The 16,342-nt window shown below is 44.5% G+C and overlaps 1 protein-coding gene across 1 annotated transcript; it reads left to right on the top strand.

The window, feature by feature from the left end:
- Nucleotides 1-326: 326 nt before the first annotated feature.
- LOC146180595 (uncharacterized) lies at nt 327-1,259 on the top strand. Its single transcript, XM_084577785.1, has one exon. It carries the CDS (start codon nt 327-329, stop codon nt 1,257-1,259), a length of 933 nt encoding a protein of 310 aa, XP_084433911.1.
- Nucleotides 1,260-16,342: the final 15,083 nt, after the last annotated feature.

Genomic DNA, 16,342 nt, shown 5'->3' with positions numbered 1-16,342 from the left:
GCATTCTATCTCGTATCCTGAAAGACATGTTGGCCAGGCATTCAAAGCGAAGGCTGTTTTATAATAATTATATGACCTAGCTACTGAAAACTAGATGTATTTTTTTTGTATTAAATTGTCGCCGAAATGTATTTGTTTCAAATCAAGCACAATAAAAACATCTCCCCTTTTAAGCTCATCATTGAAAGTGATATATTTGTGCCACTTCGTTTTCTCTGTCATCACCGAGGCTGAATTGCGAGCCGGCACGTTGGCCACGCGCGAACGAATGCACCTGCAAAAGAACACCCCAGCTGCTTGCTGCGACTGCTCGTTCTACTTCAGTCATGTGGCCGATCGCGTACAAGCCGTCTCATCGCCACTGCATATTCGCGGTACTCGTTGTTGGAGCGCTCCTCTTTCTCTATCCTCATGACATCCAATGGCTTCACGACATCTCACGCCTCCGCTTCCAACTGGGAGGAAGTCAGATGTATCTGCGCGCCTTCGGGGACAAGCGCTGCGAGGGTCGAGGTGTCATCGCAGCCTGTGCCATGCAACACAGTATTAAGGTACTGTTCGTCGTAGACACGGTTCTGGAAAACAGTCAACGACGCCAATTGGCGCGGAATATGTACGCCAAGGGCAGCTTTGCCCGACCCATCAACTGGCTTACAGTCTTCAATATGGTAGGCAATGTCACTGACCCGTACGGCGAGCTAAAGCCAGAGGCTCGCTCCGAATGCAGCGTCTTCGGAGACATTGTCGCCCTCGACGAAGGCAGAAGCAACCAAGAACTAAACCTGGAAAAGAACGGAAACACTTCCAGTTATCTCTTGTTCGTGCCGTGGATTCTGGAAAACTGCCCTCACGTCGACCTTGTCATATTCATGAAGGACAATGTGATGCCGCACCCGTTCTACTTACCACACTACAGAACCATACACATGGATCATAGGCCGGAGGTGATCCACTGCCACGGTATAGGCGAAGTTCCGACTTCTCTGTGTCGTGCGGAGTCTGTGCTCATGGCCAAGATGCCGGGTCTGAAGCTCTTCGCGAGAAAAGCGCGGGTGGAAAACGACGTTCTTATATTGTACAATGTGGAAGCAAAAGACATGGCAAGCTACGTGGCCGTCGAGGACAAAAGAACGATGCTGTACACTGTCGGCGCTGTGATTTTCTATGCATTCCCGCAAGATCTGAATGTGACCATGACATCGCTCTGGAAAGAGATGATGCGCACTCCCGAGAACAGACCTGACTACCTCTTGCTTTGAGAGCCGCGTTTTCTGTACTCGTCTCCTGGCACAGACGGCTAACGGAAACCGCAGAAAAAGTTTAAATATTTTTTATGCCACAGGCGGCTAACGGAAACCGTCGAAAAGGTGTAAATATTTTGTATAACAGATCCGTAGACATGTTTGGCTATGGTGAGGAAGGCAATGGTTTTTCTAGTTCCCTTCCCTTCTCAGGGGTTGTCGGTCAGTTATTTTTGATCACATAGGAAATAAACTGCGTTCCTGAAACCGTATCAATGTCTTCGTTCCTCACCTCTGATCTGTCCGACCACTTATTAGTTTCTTCCTTCAAACTTCATTTCGCACTGGTGTAACAAGCTGCTTATCTCGTTCGCAAAATCATATTTGGGGCGTTAAAGCACACGTAATATGTGTAGCAGGGATGGAATAAAATACCAAACGAAATCTTTGCCATTTATTCCTGTATGTAATCTCAGCTACTCGCGGTAAACAATCCGCAATAAATTATCTTTTTCCTTAGATGTTTAAAGTCTAGCCACTCTGTATCTCGTCTGTATTGAATACTGTTTGTTTACCATTTGTGCACTCTAGAAACTGCTGTTGTTTGTCTTGCACTGTATTTTCTCTCTATAATCAGCCATATTATTTCGTACCTTAAGAAGGCTTTTTGTCTTCACACGAGCGCAAGGAGAGCATCACAACGTTATTATTTATGCGCAGAAATATTTAATTCGCTTTTATATCACATGTACGTTTATGGCATCTTTTTCGTGTTCCGAAGAGACTGAAAGCTGGTTTATATAGAACTCCGCAAAAAGATACTTCCATGTTTCGAATTTAAGCCATTGCTTCTACTTTTGGGTACGTGCACTCAGAGTCAATTGTATTTCAGCATGGCGGCGGCGGCGCTCTTACCCGTTTAGAAATGCCGATATGAAATGTTGCAACAAAATAGAAAGCTGGGCCAGTTACTTATAGTCCATGTTAAAACGGCGCGATACAAACGAAGACACGTAGAAGAGTGCAGCACGGACAGAAGAGCACTTACAATTGATGCGTGGTCCAAGAAACACCTCTCACTCAGTGGGTCAGTCACTGAGTGGGAGGTGGTTCTTTGACCACGTATCACTTGTAAGTGCTCTCCTGTCCGCGCTGCACTTTTCTTAGGGTCTTCGTTTGTATGTGTGCCGTTTTAACATGGATGAAATGTTTCATTTGTAGCAGTCGTGCCGTGAGAGACAACACTATTTGCGCTCTCTACAACTCCGAGTAGTCCGCGCTATACAGCCCCTACAATTCTTCGAGACGCAAGCTTGTTAAAAGGGACACGTTTCCGGAGGGAAAGGAAAAATGATGTCCTGTACCAACGAAGACGCGCTGTGATGACTAAAAAATAAAACCCGAATCGCGGAATTAGCTGATCTAGCTAAAACGTAGGGGACCACCGTTTTTGCTTTTTAGGAGGGACGTGGAAGGAACGCTCGGCCCGCTGAGGCTGGGTCTGTTCTCTTGCAGAAATATTCCACCATCTGGAATAAATCGCACCGTTTCGTTCAGTTTTGCATTAGGTCGCACAGGTGCCCGGTGCGGTCGCATTACACAGCATTGAAGGCTTTCGGACTTCTTTGCTGTATGTATATAGGTACGGCACAGGCTCGTGAAACCATGGCGCGTTGGCCTGGAAGTGTGCTTTGTAGGCCCAGCTGGGTTAGACCGCCGTCGGATCTTTAAGTAGGCAATCGTTGCTCACGAAGCCCTTACGGATAGGTGAGCCTGAGATCCCTTTTCTCTTCAAGACCAGACCATCGTTTTCAAAAATAAAGACGAGGGGCTCGAGTTTTTTGGGAATCGTTGCAAGGTTTAGCTGCTGCCAAACTTACTTTTGTTCTTTGGGAGCGTGACAAAATCTCTCGTATGCATTGGCGCGAAGCTGGGCCCATCTGCTCGTACCCGACCTGCATTGAAGCGATTATTTGCATTTAATTTGCCAGTTCTCTTCTCATATTTACGTCTTTCAAATATCGGCCAGTGGATCGATTCTAAGCTGTTAGTACAGGCGACGCAAACTCACTTAAACCACATTTTTAAGCCTAAAGGTCAGTTTATATATGCTTGACTATGATGTTGCGAGTTGGCTTGTGAACTTTAGCTGTTCCCTCGGTGAATTTGGACTTGATATCGTTAAAGACGGCTTTAAAATAGAACACTTTAATCGTGAACATTCATTACAGACAACTCACCAGCGGGAACCTTGCTGCTGTTTTTTTACTCGTCACAATATTGTGCAACTAGATACACCTGAATATCTGTGAACGACTACAATCAGGCAAATGAAACTCTGTGACGTCCTGAAAACGTCCTGAAAAATGTAGCTATATCCCACGCAGGCAAATTTTATATTGGTTTCATCATGCTGCATATGTTTTCCGTCTCGTGACTTCACCATGCGAAGACATCGCTGCAGTGTCTATATAGATCATATACCGCGCTTATTGGTAAGCCAGAGCACTAGCAGCCGTATTCAAAAACGCGCCTCGACGCGACGCTCCGCCTCCAGTCCGTCGAGTCGAGAAAACAAACTTGTTTCCCCTCAAAGGTAGATCGGGGATTCATAACCGCCCCTCGATGTTCCCTTCTGCAAGAATTCCCCAAGAAATTCCCCTCCACTTCTTTTCACTCGAGGCAGCGTAACGGGGTGTATGTGGACGAGATTAAGGTCAAAATATGACCCGAATACTGCATGCCGCTGCGCGTTACCATGTCTTTTTTCTCGTGCAGTCTTCTGAATAACATTCATAAGCAACATCGGCGTTCCTTACCTAGTAAATATGCTTTGTGGTCTGTTGTACAATATGACTGTGGCAAATGCCCGGAGACGACTCATGCCTGGGAACAGTTATTGCCATCGACGTACCGTTTACGCAGAATATGATGTAGCCCTTTGAATGCCGAGAAACCTAGTGACGAATTTGCATTTATTCAGGTTTACATTGAAATTTCTTTCAAGCTTACTTTTTGCCATCGGAGACGAGTGGTGAACTGATGCATGCTGCTTCACATCGTGTTGTAACTAACGAAAGCAACCGATCCAATGAGTTCGAGTCTCTGGAAGCAGGTGCCGCCTGGAACTTTCCAAGCAAGCTCGGTGCCCGACTTGCTAGCCTGCTTCACAAGTCATGCCTTGCGCCGACAGTGAATATCTCTCTGTAGAACGAGCGAGCCAACCAGATCTCTTGAAAATGTCGCGCGCCGTCAAGATATAGCATTATGAAACGAGTAAGCACACGTTAAAGATCCCCAGGTGGTCGAATTTACCCCGTAGCCCTCCACTACCGACTCCCCGTTCGCTCTTTCCCCTTTCACCCCCACCTTTTTCTATTTCCTTACGGCACGGTTCAGGTGTCCACAGCGCAAGTGTGACAAATACTGCGCCTTTCCCTTCCAGTGAACCAATTATTAATATTATTATTATTATTATGGTTGACAGGTTGACAGAGTACAAAAAAATTTTTTACGGATATTTCATTATCGCTTTCCTTTCGCAACTTCCCCCTCTCGCTCCACCAGGAGCGCCCAACTGAATCTTCCTTCCCTTCACTGCCGTCGTATCAGACTTGATATCATATTTCTGTACAAACTCCTTCATGGCCACATTATGTGCCCTCAGCTCTTAGAGTACATCCTACTGCGCGTTCCGCGAAAGAGCATGAGGGAATTCAGACCATTTCAGGTTTCTCCTCTTCATTCCCACTCCCCTCTGGACAGGATGCAGTGGTTATTTAACTCTTTTTGTCCTCACCTTGACATCTTCCAAAACTCGCTCTGTTCATTTACATTGGATGTTCGTAGCGTTGTATTCTAAATAGTACTTTATCACATATAACTCCCACTTTCTAGCCTTAAATTGTATTTACTTCACTTTTTGCTTTTTCTCCTGTTCAATGCTGTCTGTGTCTTGAACTACTTTTTATCCGTTTCTTGCTTATATTTCAACTTTAAACTTTATATTCGAATCTTACTGTCCCTTGTTCAATTTTACTTCTTTATTGTATTATTCTGTATTTCTAGCCTGTGTTTTAAGTACCATGCACTTGTTGCGCCTGGAATGGTTGTTTATTTTATGTATATTTCTATATTACTATAATCAATGTCAGTTATCTGTTTTTTTTTTTCTCTTCTACCTACCGTTCTTTTTTTTTTTTCTTTATTTCCTGGTGTGCTAAAAAATTCTCTCACTGTGTATATAAGTGATGATACTCATTGTCTGCTTAATTTCCGTGATACTTTTCGTCTCAGTTTCATTTCATGTATTATTTATTTCTTTTTTTTGTGTTCTCTCTGTGTGTGTAAACATGTTTGTGCTTTTTCATTTTTTTTTGTGCTGCAGCACAAAGACCACATGGTTGTTCCTGCGCACATTAAATAAAGATTGATTGATTGATTGATTGATTGATTGATTGATTGATTGATTGATTGATTGATTATCATTATATATTTATTATTATTATTATTATTATTATTATTATTATTATTATTATTATTATTATTATTATTATTATTATTATTATTATTATTATTATTATTATTATTATTATTATTATTATTATTATTATTATTATTATTATTATTATTGTTATGATTGGTTCACAGGAACAGGAAGGCGCGGTAACTGTCTCACTTGTTTTCTGTGGACATCTGAATCGCGCTGTAAGGGAAGGGAGGAAGGCCGGAGAGAAAGTGAAAAGAGAGAAAGAGGAGCCGTAGTGAAGGGCTATAGAGTAATTTCGACCACCTGGGGATCTTTAACGTGCACTTACATAACCGTGGCAGAAGTAACAAGTGTGGAGTGTGGCGTGGCTACGCATGCGACATAGAGATTGTCACTTTGTCTCGCTACATTCACGTAGCATGCGTGGTCGTCTGTAAGGTAAGTGGTGTCAAGTGTCTCGGCCTTGATTCGACGGCGTCGTGGCTCCCAGCCAGGAGAGCTGGGACCAACTTCTTACGTGCTCAGACAAGAAGACGCACCTGGCACCTGTCTCGTGGGCCCATAGTATCGCCCCCACCTGGGGCCTACGCCAGGCCGATATGCCTTAATGATTACTCTTTTGGCAATAAAAGTTGTTTCTCTCTCTCTCTCTCTCTGCACTTACATCGCACAGCACACGGACGCGTCTCCGTTTCGCATCCATCGAAACGCAGCCGGCGGCGGTGGGGATTGAAACTGGGAATTCCAAAGCCATTAACCTTTGGAACCGGATGTTCACACAGCTCAACCAAACTTCCTGTGGCCCCCAGCTTCCTCTATGCAACACGCCGTTCCCCACAAGTGCACCGTGTCTGTGGAAGCCATGGCGCAGAGCAAGCGCGCAGTAAAAATATGCGCGCCGCAGCTCTGCACCTAGCGAGCTCCAAAACGTTTATCAGATATCAGATGACTACCTAAAGAACTCCTGCCCCGCCGTAACGTATACATAATGCTATGATCAACTCGTAGACAGTCTTTGATTGACCACGGTTACCTATGCTCAGCCTCAGCGGCTGGGACGGCAGGAAAGGCTATAAGCTAGAAATGGCTGCATGCCCGCAAAACGAGGGTATGCCAGAAGTTCCGGGTCTGTGCCACTCAGCAGAAGCTTCAAAGAACAGTCCTGTCCATTCTTATTGTGTTCACTTTCGAGAAAAGCTGAGTATACTAATAGAACGAAGTCCACCCATCGGGCGAACGACGTTATGTGCGCCGTGTTTGCATGTGTAGAGGCAGCCGACTAACCGCCAAGGTATCATCGCTGCCAACTCGAGATTCTCGAGGTAACTCGCGTTTTCTCATGCACCCGAGAATAAACTCCAGTGGAAGTTAGTTTCTGAACCAAAAAAGCAGGCCTCGAGTGCATCTTGGCGTAGGGTTACAAGTGAAGCCGTATTTGTGAACACAGCGGTGATTCATTCAGTTCAGTGAAAACTGTGAAAGCAACCAGACGACGGAACATGTCTTTGCATCGAGAATATTAGAATACGGTGCTTCTCGTCCTATTGGGAACAACAACCTGAAGAGGTCCTCGGACTTACCGTCCGCGGTTTGCATGCTTCGGTGCAAGCACGTTTTGATCTGGCAATTATGGATCCCTGCGGTTCTCCTCGGGACACTCTGGGTCATTCCTTCGCGGGTTCACTACAGTACATGTCCCGTCACGGTGCTCCGTCTCCTTGAGACTGTCGCTGACTTCGCGACAAAGGGGGAAATTTCACTTGGCCGTCAGTGCCACTGTCTAACTAAAAACGCTCTCAAGAATCCCACATGGAAGTTTTGATGTGGTCTCCAAGCACCTTCATCGCATGTAAGTGCCGCAGAGGTGCTCACATAGAGGCTTCTCTCTGGCCACTTTGCAACGCTTTCCTTGCTAGGTTGGCGGATCGAGGCGACCTTTTTGAGGGCCACTCTCGTTGCTGCTTTTCCCTGCATTCCTTGCTTTTACCTCTTTGTGTACCGGCGTCAAAGCGCCGCTAACGAGTCGAGTGCGGCAATGTGCTGGACGCGCTTAGGTCTGTTTGCACCATGAATTTTAAAGCAACGGCTTTAGAGACCTCTTCACAAAAAAAAGCCAGTGGGGTAGTTCATCAACTTCACTTATTTGTCGCGACACTCATGGCATCACTTGATCGGGCGTCACACTATGGGAATTTAAACGCAGTTGGTACATGGAAGTGTTAATAGAAGGCGGTGAGAACAACTTTCCTTCTACTATGGGCGTAATCCGGATGATGGAAAGAGTATGGCAGCAACTTGGATTTGAACCTGCAGCAATAAAACCAGTTCATCTGTGCTGGTCCGCGGAATAAAGCACTACACAAGCGCCGCTTGTTTGAAACACAGCCTTTATTACATTTTATACATTTTACATTTTATTAACGCTCTATATACATGAAATATTAAAAGTTAGAGGTAGCAACATCAAAATCATATCAAAGTAAAGGGCATGCAGTGTAACAAAGCACTAGAAAGGGCGGAAGGCAGAATACAACAAAATGAAGGAAGGCCATTCCAGTTTACGATCTCACAGTCCACACAGTTCCCTGATGTGAACAGCCATTTGTAGGAAATCAGATTTTGGAAACGGCAAATTGGCATTACCGGAGCGTAATAGCAGATTCCCGTAAGCTGTGCAGCCCAGTCAGCGAAATAAACTTAAGGAGTTCATTGTCATACCATATTCCACCAAGGTGTCGTGTCTGCAAGAAGTCGAAAAAAAATCCTTTTTGTGCTCGATATCTATGTTAGGCAGCGCCGAACGGCTTGAAAGGTTTGCAGTGTGACCTATTCTGGAATATCTTCAAAAGTCATCGCCGCAGCCCAAAATCCCGTTTGTGAAAGTAGCCGTCTTTTGCTTCTTCGTCGTCTTCTTCTTGCCTCAGAAATCGTTGCACATACTGAAAATTGGGGATTGTTCAGGGTGTAGTGAAGGCAGAAGGAATGATTTAGTCACCGTGACGTACGTTGTACTTTAACTAAAGAGTTTCTAATCGATTTCCGGGGAACATTATTCGTAATTAACGTAACTGATGTGGTAGGAATTTTCATGAAATAAAATATTAGGCGATAAAATTTGAAAGCATATTCAAGGGTGTTAAGCGCGAACACAGATGTCTTCCATTGGCAGGATTTCATTTCATTTTAATGTCTTAAGGACTCCGTTATGGGCATTACATAAGCGGTGGGACAAAAATACAATAAACGTTCTCTTCATACATTATACGCGGCCACACGTTGACGGAACGTCAAGGGACACGGGATGGCAGCTATGTAGTGGGGAAGGGCGTTCCAGTCGGCTGCTGTTCTCGGAAATAATGACGTTGAAAAGGGGGTAGTTGGGGCGCATGGACGTGAAACTTGAAGAGGATGGCCGGTGCAGTTAGAAAAGCGTGAAGCGAATGTAGGGTTACTGATGCAGTGCATAATAGTAACGTTCAACAACACGGAAATTTGAGCTAGTTGGTACATATTTTTAAGGAATAACAGCGCGGAGACGAAGGACGAGGAAGAAGCGCAGGTGTTTTCTTCCTGTCCTTCGTCTCCGCGCTGTTATTCCTTAAAAGCATAATAGTAAATCTTGTGATAATGACAAAGACTGGTGATGCGGCGATGGAGTGGAAGATGCTGTAAATCAAAATGTTTCTTTAGGGTGATTTATTTATTTATTTATTTATTTATTTATATGAAGAGAAAGGCGCGGTAACTGTCTCACTTGATATCTGTGGACACCGCAACCGCGCCATATGGGAAGGGATGAACCCCAGTCGGAAAAAACTACAGAAAGTTTTCTGATGTTACGACAGAATTTCTGTGCGGTTTTTGACGGGAAACCTGTTGTGACAACAGAACATTCTGTAGTAACATCAGAAGTTTCTGTAGTTACAACAGAAACGTGCTACAGAACTACAGACAACAGAAATATACTACAGGAAAACTACAGAACTACAGAAAAATCTGACGTTTATGACAGAACTACAGAGTATTTTGCCCTATTTTTGACACAGTTCTGTAGTTTTTTCGACTGGGAGGTGGGAGTTAAAGTGGAAAGAGAGAAAGAGGAGCCGTAGTGGAGGGCTACGGAGTAATTTCGACCACCTGGGGATATTTAACGTGCGCTGACATCGCACAGCACACGGACGCCTCTTCGTTTCGCCTCCATCGAAACAATAAATGCTGACATAGCGTGAGTAGCATGAGTGTATGAATCCAATGGCTCAGTTCCAAACCCCTATACTATGAACAATCTCACACGCTGGCATTAAAGCATGACCTTTGACGGTTGCACTCGCGGAGTGGCGAACGGGAATTGTAAAATGCTATTAAAAATAAACAAACTGCTTCCTCGAGGTAACAGGAAAATTCTTCCTCAGACTACGCAAGTTAGGTTCTCTTCGCCTTCTACATAGGAGCCACGCAAGTAGCGTCATGTGGAATTCATGCTTTAAATAGCGCACATATATACAACTTGGTACATAACCTCAAGACGAAGCTGAGTGCTGATACCTTTTGTGGAATGTCACGAAGGAGAATGATGCATTTACACTCAAACGTCCGAGCACATTATGACCTTTATTTAGTGGGAAATACCACTGCTGGCCACTAAAAATTGCCCGTCTCCCCATCAAGCGCTTATCGTGAATACTCCGAAAATAAATATTATTCCAAGAAGCAACACAAAGCTTATCCTAATGGCGACGTTATTTATTTTGGTGGCTGTAAACGCCGTCCTCAGTGGAGTTTTCGTGGCTATTGTCGGTGTGTTCTGGAAATGGAAGACAGGCTTTCTGGTATGGGTCGCAGTAAAGAGACTCCATGCATTCGGTCGGGCCCGGGCATAGCCCCGATGGAGTGCAGGGATCTCCGATGCCTGCATAAAAATGCATTTGCTTGTTTTAGGACTTCGCCATCAGTCTGATAACCGATTCTAAAAGTAACTTACATAAAGCTACGCGTTTAGGTTGTAGTGAAAGGGTAGGTGAGGTATTGGTTTCTCAAGAAATGGGATTCTTTTTTTCTGCAAAATTCTGGCAGAGTATTTATTTAGCTTCCTGAAATCATAGTCAACAATGCTTTTCTAAACCTTCTTTTTTTTTGCTACCACATGGAGCGAGCAGGTGAGAGTTTTAAGCGGCTACAGCTGCACGTCTCATTAAACGACATTTAAGATGTTCATGCACCTTTTTCCTATCAACTGAAGTTTGCAAGCAAACAAGCATACTATAGACGCAATCACTGTATTACATGTGGTCGACTGAAAAAAAAAGAAACCCTAAGTCATTTATATACTTTGATGATTGATGACTAAAATATTCTTGTGTGGTGCCTTTATATTCCACCGCGGAGGAGAAAACTAAATAAATCTACTTTTGTCTCAAGCAATTTAACTCTTTCGTCTTTGAGAAAAGTAACTATTGCAACCCTCATGCAATCTTCTAGGACTCCGAAACTAGTACAGCTTAAGTCGAAGTAAAAACATGTAAAAATAAAACAAATGCTAGCACTATTAGCCTCTCTTTAATAGCATTTTTGCTTTCAATGTAAGCTGCATTTATTTAGATATAACTAGTAAATTTCATACCCCAGCTTTTATTACAACTAATCCAGAGCTATTTTTTAAAAACTATTCTCAGTCTCTTCCTATCTCACATAAATTGAAACGGAGCCAGAGGAGCATATCACGACGCTCAACGGTTTTCAGAACACAAAAAGAAGGCTCTGTGTGACCTTCTTTGTGGTAGGCATAAAAGATGCAAGAGAATATGCAAATACCATGAATAGGTAGTTTGCTACTAAGAGCAGCTTTTTCGTTTTGTAACGCAGAAAGGGCAACAACGACATTGCGAACACCCCTTTATTCACACTGGCGTCATTCATTGTTGTGTTTCTTTGCTTTATGCAACAATCTGCCGTCAGAATAAAGACGTTTTCATCTCCTAGGCTGCAACTGGATTACGAGCTCTTGTAGTGGAAAGTTTAGTATGAACGGCCCAACGTCAAAGTATTCCAACCTCATGGCTGAGCCAAAAACATTAGACAGGTTTATTCATGGTTAAAGCAATAGTGAAAAAAAACAGCAAAACATTTCGTTTCAACAGCTGGTCTAACATGCTTTCGATTACTGTCAGCCCCCAGACCCGCAGCCCGCTCTTGCGACGTCTCAGTAGCTCGTACCGTTTTGTGGATCCCACGTTTTCTCTTCACTTCTTATCGCTAGGCCACATCTAGAGCTTTCGCACTACGTAAGGCAAGTTATCAAAAAGCTTTAAAGCACCCAATATAGCCGCATTTTTCCAGCCATCACTCTTCACAACTTTGTGTGATATCTCTATGCGTGATTGCCACATAACCGCGACACCAGACGTTGCTGTGACGCCAGCCGTTATCGGGCCATAAAAGCGACAAGTGGGAAGACGGCATGCACCGCAGATACTTCTGCGGCAGGCCTCCTTCCATTATTGCTTCCTGCTCGTAAGTTGCTCCTATGGCATCGCATACTGACCTCCAGATTCCACTCTTTCTTGGCTAAATTGCGACGCAACGATTTACGTGCTCTATGCTCTGAAAAGCGAAACTTGCCTACTAATCTATTTCATACTGAGGTCGGTTAAACTAAAAAATGTGTGAAGACGATGACATAATTACAGCGATGGTATGCCTAAACATTATGATAGCCGTCTAGATCATATATTGGCCAGACATTGTTATTTTAGGTTTTCTACCAGTAGGAAAAATACCTACACAGGGAAGACCCCTCAGGACATTTACTGGCGATCAGTGAGATTAATGCAGCATACACGAGAGGGCGGTATATTTTTACAGCAGTCTATAGGATAATATTATCGCCTATGTAAAAGCACCATACCGACAATAATGCGAGCGTGTAAATCATTTATTGGGCTGTTGCAGTCTTCTGCTAGAAAACTACGCCTGCGACAAATGACCACCTGACCTTATAACGTGCAGTTAAGAACTGCACGTGATGGAATGGCTTGGGAACTTTTGACAAACACTGTAGATGTATGTTGCGATGCATGTATCCTTTTTATAGGTCTGATTGCTGCACTATACAGGTGTAAAACGACTGTGAAAAAATGACTGTGACTCACCAACTGATCGGTAATTTCCTCTCGACAAAAATATATATTATTACAAAGCATTCCCCCGGGACCCTATGCGCACAAACTACAGACTAGGGGCACAAAAGAAATTTAGCAGACAAGAGTGGTTCCTCGTTATTAGTTTGTACTATAGCAATTTCCAAGATGAATATATGTCACCTAACACACACTATTATACTAGTATCGCCAAAGCAATACCCCGAATAATATTGTCACGGTGTTGGCGACTGGGGCTAGGTTAACAGAGCCGGTACAGGTAGAATTACACGGTCCAAGGTTTAGGTACGTCCTGCGAGTCCGGAGCCGATTCACTTTAACGTCGTTTTTCACTCCGAGCGCCCCCTGGCAATATGCATATGGTTAGTAAAATATAAAACATGCCACTACATGGATATGTGGGCTATGACCATGACCAGTGCAGACCTGCGGTCGACAGCCATCGTGTTCAGGTATATGTTGCTCAAAAATGGCTTTCTAAACTATTCCTAAATCGCGACTGTAAAATGCTCCCTGAGTAATATACCATATATTAAAGCTTCTTCCTAAATTAAATTGTTCGGGGTGTCTGCTCCTGGTGAATTCTTAGTAATTATTCATTGAACGGAAGCCTTTTAGACCTTTCTATTCCTCTCAAAGTCGCTATCATTCACCCCGAATTAAAATCTCGACTTCTACGAATGCCCAGGCGCGCACGGAAGCGTTGGAGTGATACTATGGTCACCAGCAACACGTGTATTATGTGGATGTTGCCGGTCCATACCAAGGGGGGTGGTATATGGCTGATCGTGATAGGCTGATCGTGCTTAAATATGTAAGCCGATACATCGCCGCGCATCATCTGAGTGTTATTGGTACGTCGCCGATCTAAACTGATCGCCTCGCCTCCGTCTTCTCTTGGCGCGTCACTTAAATATGTTAGCAGTGATCTTCTCTATTTTTTCGGTGCCAGTTCCCACCCAGACAGCAGCCATCTGCTCATTGGTGCGCGTTTTGGATGCCTCGCTCGCGGTGATCAACCGACACCCTATGTCAGTTTGGGGATTTTTGTTCGAGATGTTTTGAGTTGAGATTCGATTAGATTTTTGGACTGGGTGAGGCTGTGAGTATTGCTTGGGCGCAATGCGTGATAAGAAGGAGACAAAAAGGGGGAGGGGGGGGGGGGTCAGTTTTCTCAAAACGGCGCAGGAATGTAGAATTAGCGATGAAATGGGGGGGGGGGGGGGGGGGGGGGGGGGGGCTTGTTTGAAATTTTACGTGATGTTTACTACACGCTCTCGCCAATATTCCTTCACTGGAGCGAAGACTCTTTTCTTTGCTGGCAATACGAAGTTCGTTTTATAGATGAGGACACTGCCTGTTGTCGAAACGTTAGCTACGAGGCATATAGACCTCCTTCTCCACACTCGTCCGTGTTGTTTTGTGTTGTCTCTGGTATCATGTCCAAATGAGGTCTCAATCGCGGCACCACAAAAATCTAGTTGGACATCTTCCAACTGCGACTGCTTCAGTAGCCCCCCCCCCCCCCCCCCCCCCCCCCCTCCACCTCAGCCGTCAAAAGATATATTCTCTGTCGAGGCCGGCTGCTTCGAACATTTCAAGACTCGCAGGCATGAAAAATCACGAGAAAGCGCCCGATAGGCTTTCGGTGCGTAAGTGTTATTATTCCCCCGTCGACAAAGCTAGTCAGGTGGCATCGGCTGGAATCGTTTAAAGGTTCGCAATTTAGACATTCACGAACATGTCTCTGGCCACTGCAAGTTACAGGTCACTAACAATAGAACCTTAGCACTCCCCCTATTAAACCTCAAATCCACGGAAGGTTATCAGCGCGCCTCTAGAAGGTGGTAGTTGGCCGCTGATATGGCCTGCACTAAACATTTCAAATGCCATTGGACAATGGCGCTCATTTCTTTTTCGCTCATGCAAGTCATCGGACATGCGATTGTTCGCAGGGTTGTATGACGACATGAGGCAGATGGAAAGGTTGAGCTGTAACGGTCTACAAACTCTGGTAGATCCCTTCGTAAAGAAGGATAAGACGAAAATTGAACATATGCAGTCTTTGCACTCTTCGTTTAAAGTCTTTTTGCCGCAAAAACTTATGACCATATCTCCAGGAGGTATAGCATGAGAGTGTTGGCTTCTCTCATCACAAAGCTATGATGATTATATTCAGCTGACAACCTTCTCATGCAAGATACGTCGAGGGCTATAGGACATGCAATGTTGTCTCAGTTGCCTGAGTGCAAATTTCCACTCATGTCCGCTCAGGCCATAATTTCCGAGCGTTCCGCATCTAATGTGGCAGTCAGCGGAAAGCGATCATCGGCACATGAGCAGTTTCTACTCACTGATCTGCTTCACGCACTGCTGGCAGCACCCGCAGAAGCCAGCGCCGTAGGTGATCCGGCCGTCGCATGGGTCGGGAAGGGGACGGCAGACTTGCGCAAAGTGGCTGCACACTTCTTCGGCACACGGGCAGCCAAGGACGCAGGGAGCCACAAACAGCACGACAAGCAGTAGCCACTTCACCGTCACCGTGCACCAGAGAAGGCGCATTCAGAAAAAAATGACAGAATCACTGCCTCTTAAACAACCTGTGCGCGTTTGGTCCCTCCTGGAGCGCAACGAAGGCCCTTCTTCCTCTCGTAGTTGAGATCAAGGGATGTTATCATTGAGCCGAACCCGTCGATTGATTTATGTTTTATTCGTGTCTCTTCATAAAAAGAAATAAGGCACTCAAGAAATTAAACTTTCACGCGTGGAAATTATTAATCAAGTCTTCATGCCACCTGACGTGCTGCAGTCGGCTACAGTTTTATCTCAATGCAAGATAGAAAATTCTGAAAACGATTGCCTAACTTCCTATTCCTAAACTAGAGCGCAGCTATGCGAGCGCGTTTTACTATATATAGCCGCAAATTATATCAGAGATTCTTGCATGCAGTAAGTTACAAAGCAACCTATGGTTCTCAAGAGTCAAAGCGAATCTCTTAGAAGAAGAGAAAGACGAGCCATGATCTTTGCCCCGCTCACTTGTAACTCTTCTTTCTATTCTGAAAAAGTTTATTCAACTCGTGACTCTCTCGTTCGCTACTATATTTGGCTCAGTTACAATGCAACTGCACTAACAGGAACTGAGCTAAACCACCGAACGTGCGGGGTTTACTATATATAGCCGCAAATTATATCAGATATTCTTGCATGCAGTAAGTTACAAAGCAACCTATGGTTCTCAAGAGTCAAAGCGAATCTCTTAGAAGAAGGGAAAGACGAGCCATGATCTCTGCCCCGCTCACTTGTAACTCTTCTTTCTATTCTGAAAACGTTTATTCAGCTCGTGACTCTCTCCTTCGCTACTTTATTTGGCTCGGTTACAACACAATTGCACCAACAGCAATTGAGCTAAATCACCGAACGTGCGGGGTTTACCTCGTACATTCACTTTTCTT

This window comes from Amblyomma maculatum, chromosome 8 (genome assembly GCF_055883805.1).
Source record: "Amblyomma maculatum isolate TAMU_Amacu chromosome 8, ASM5588380v1, whole genome shotgun sequence".
NCBI lineage: Eukaryota > Metazoa > Arthropoda > Arachnida > Ixodida > Ixodidae > Amblyomma > Amblyomma maculatum.
This window is presented reverse-complemented; position numbering and strand designations above follow the sequence as displayed.

Coding starts and splice junctions, on each gene's coding strand:
- LOC146180595 (XM_084577785.1), top strand. CDS start 327: ATGTGGCCGATCGCGTACAAGCCGTCTCATCGCCACTGCATATTCGCG.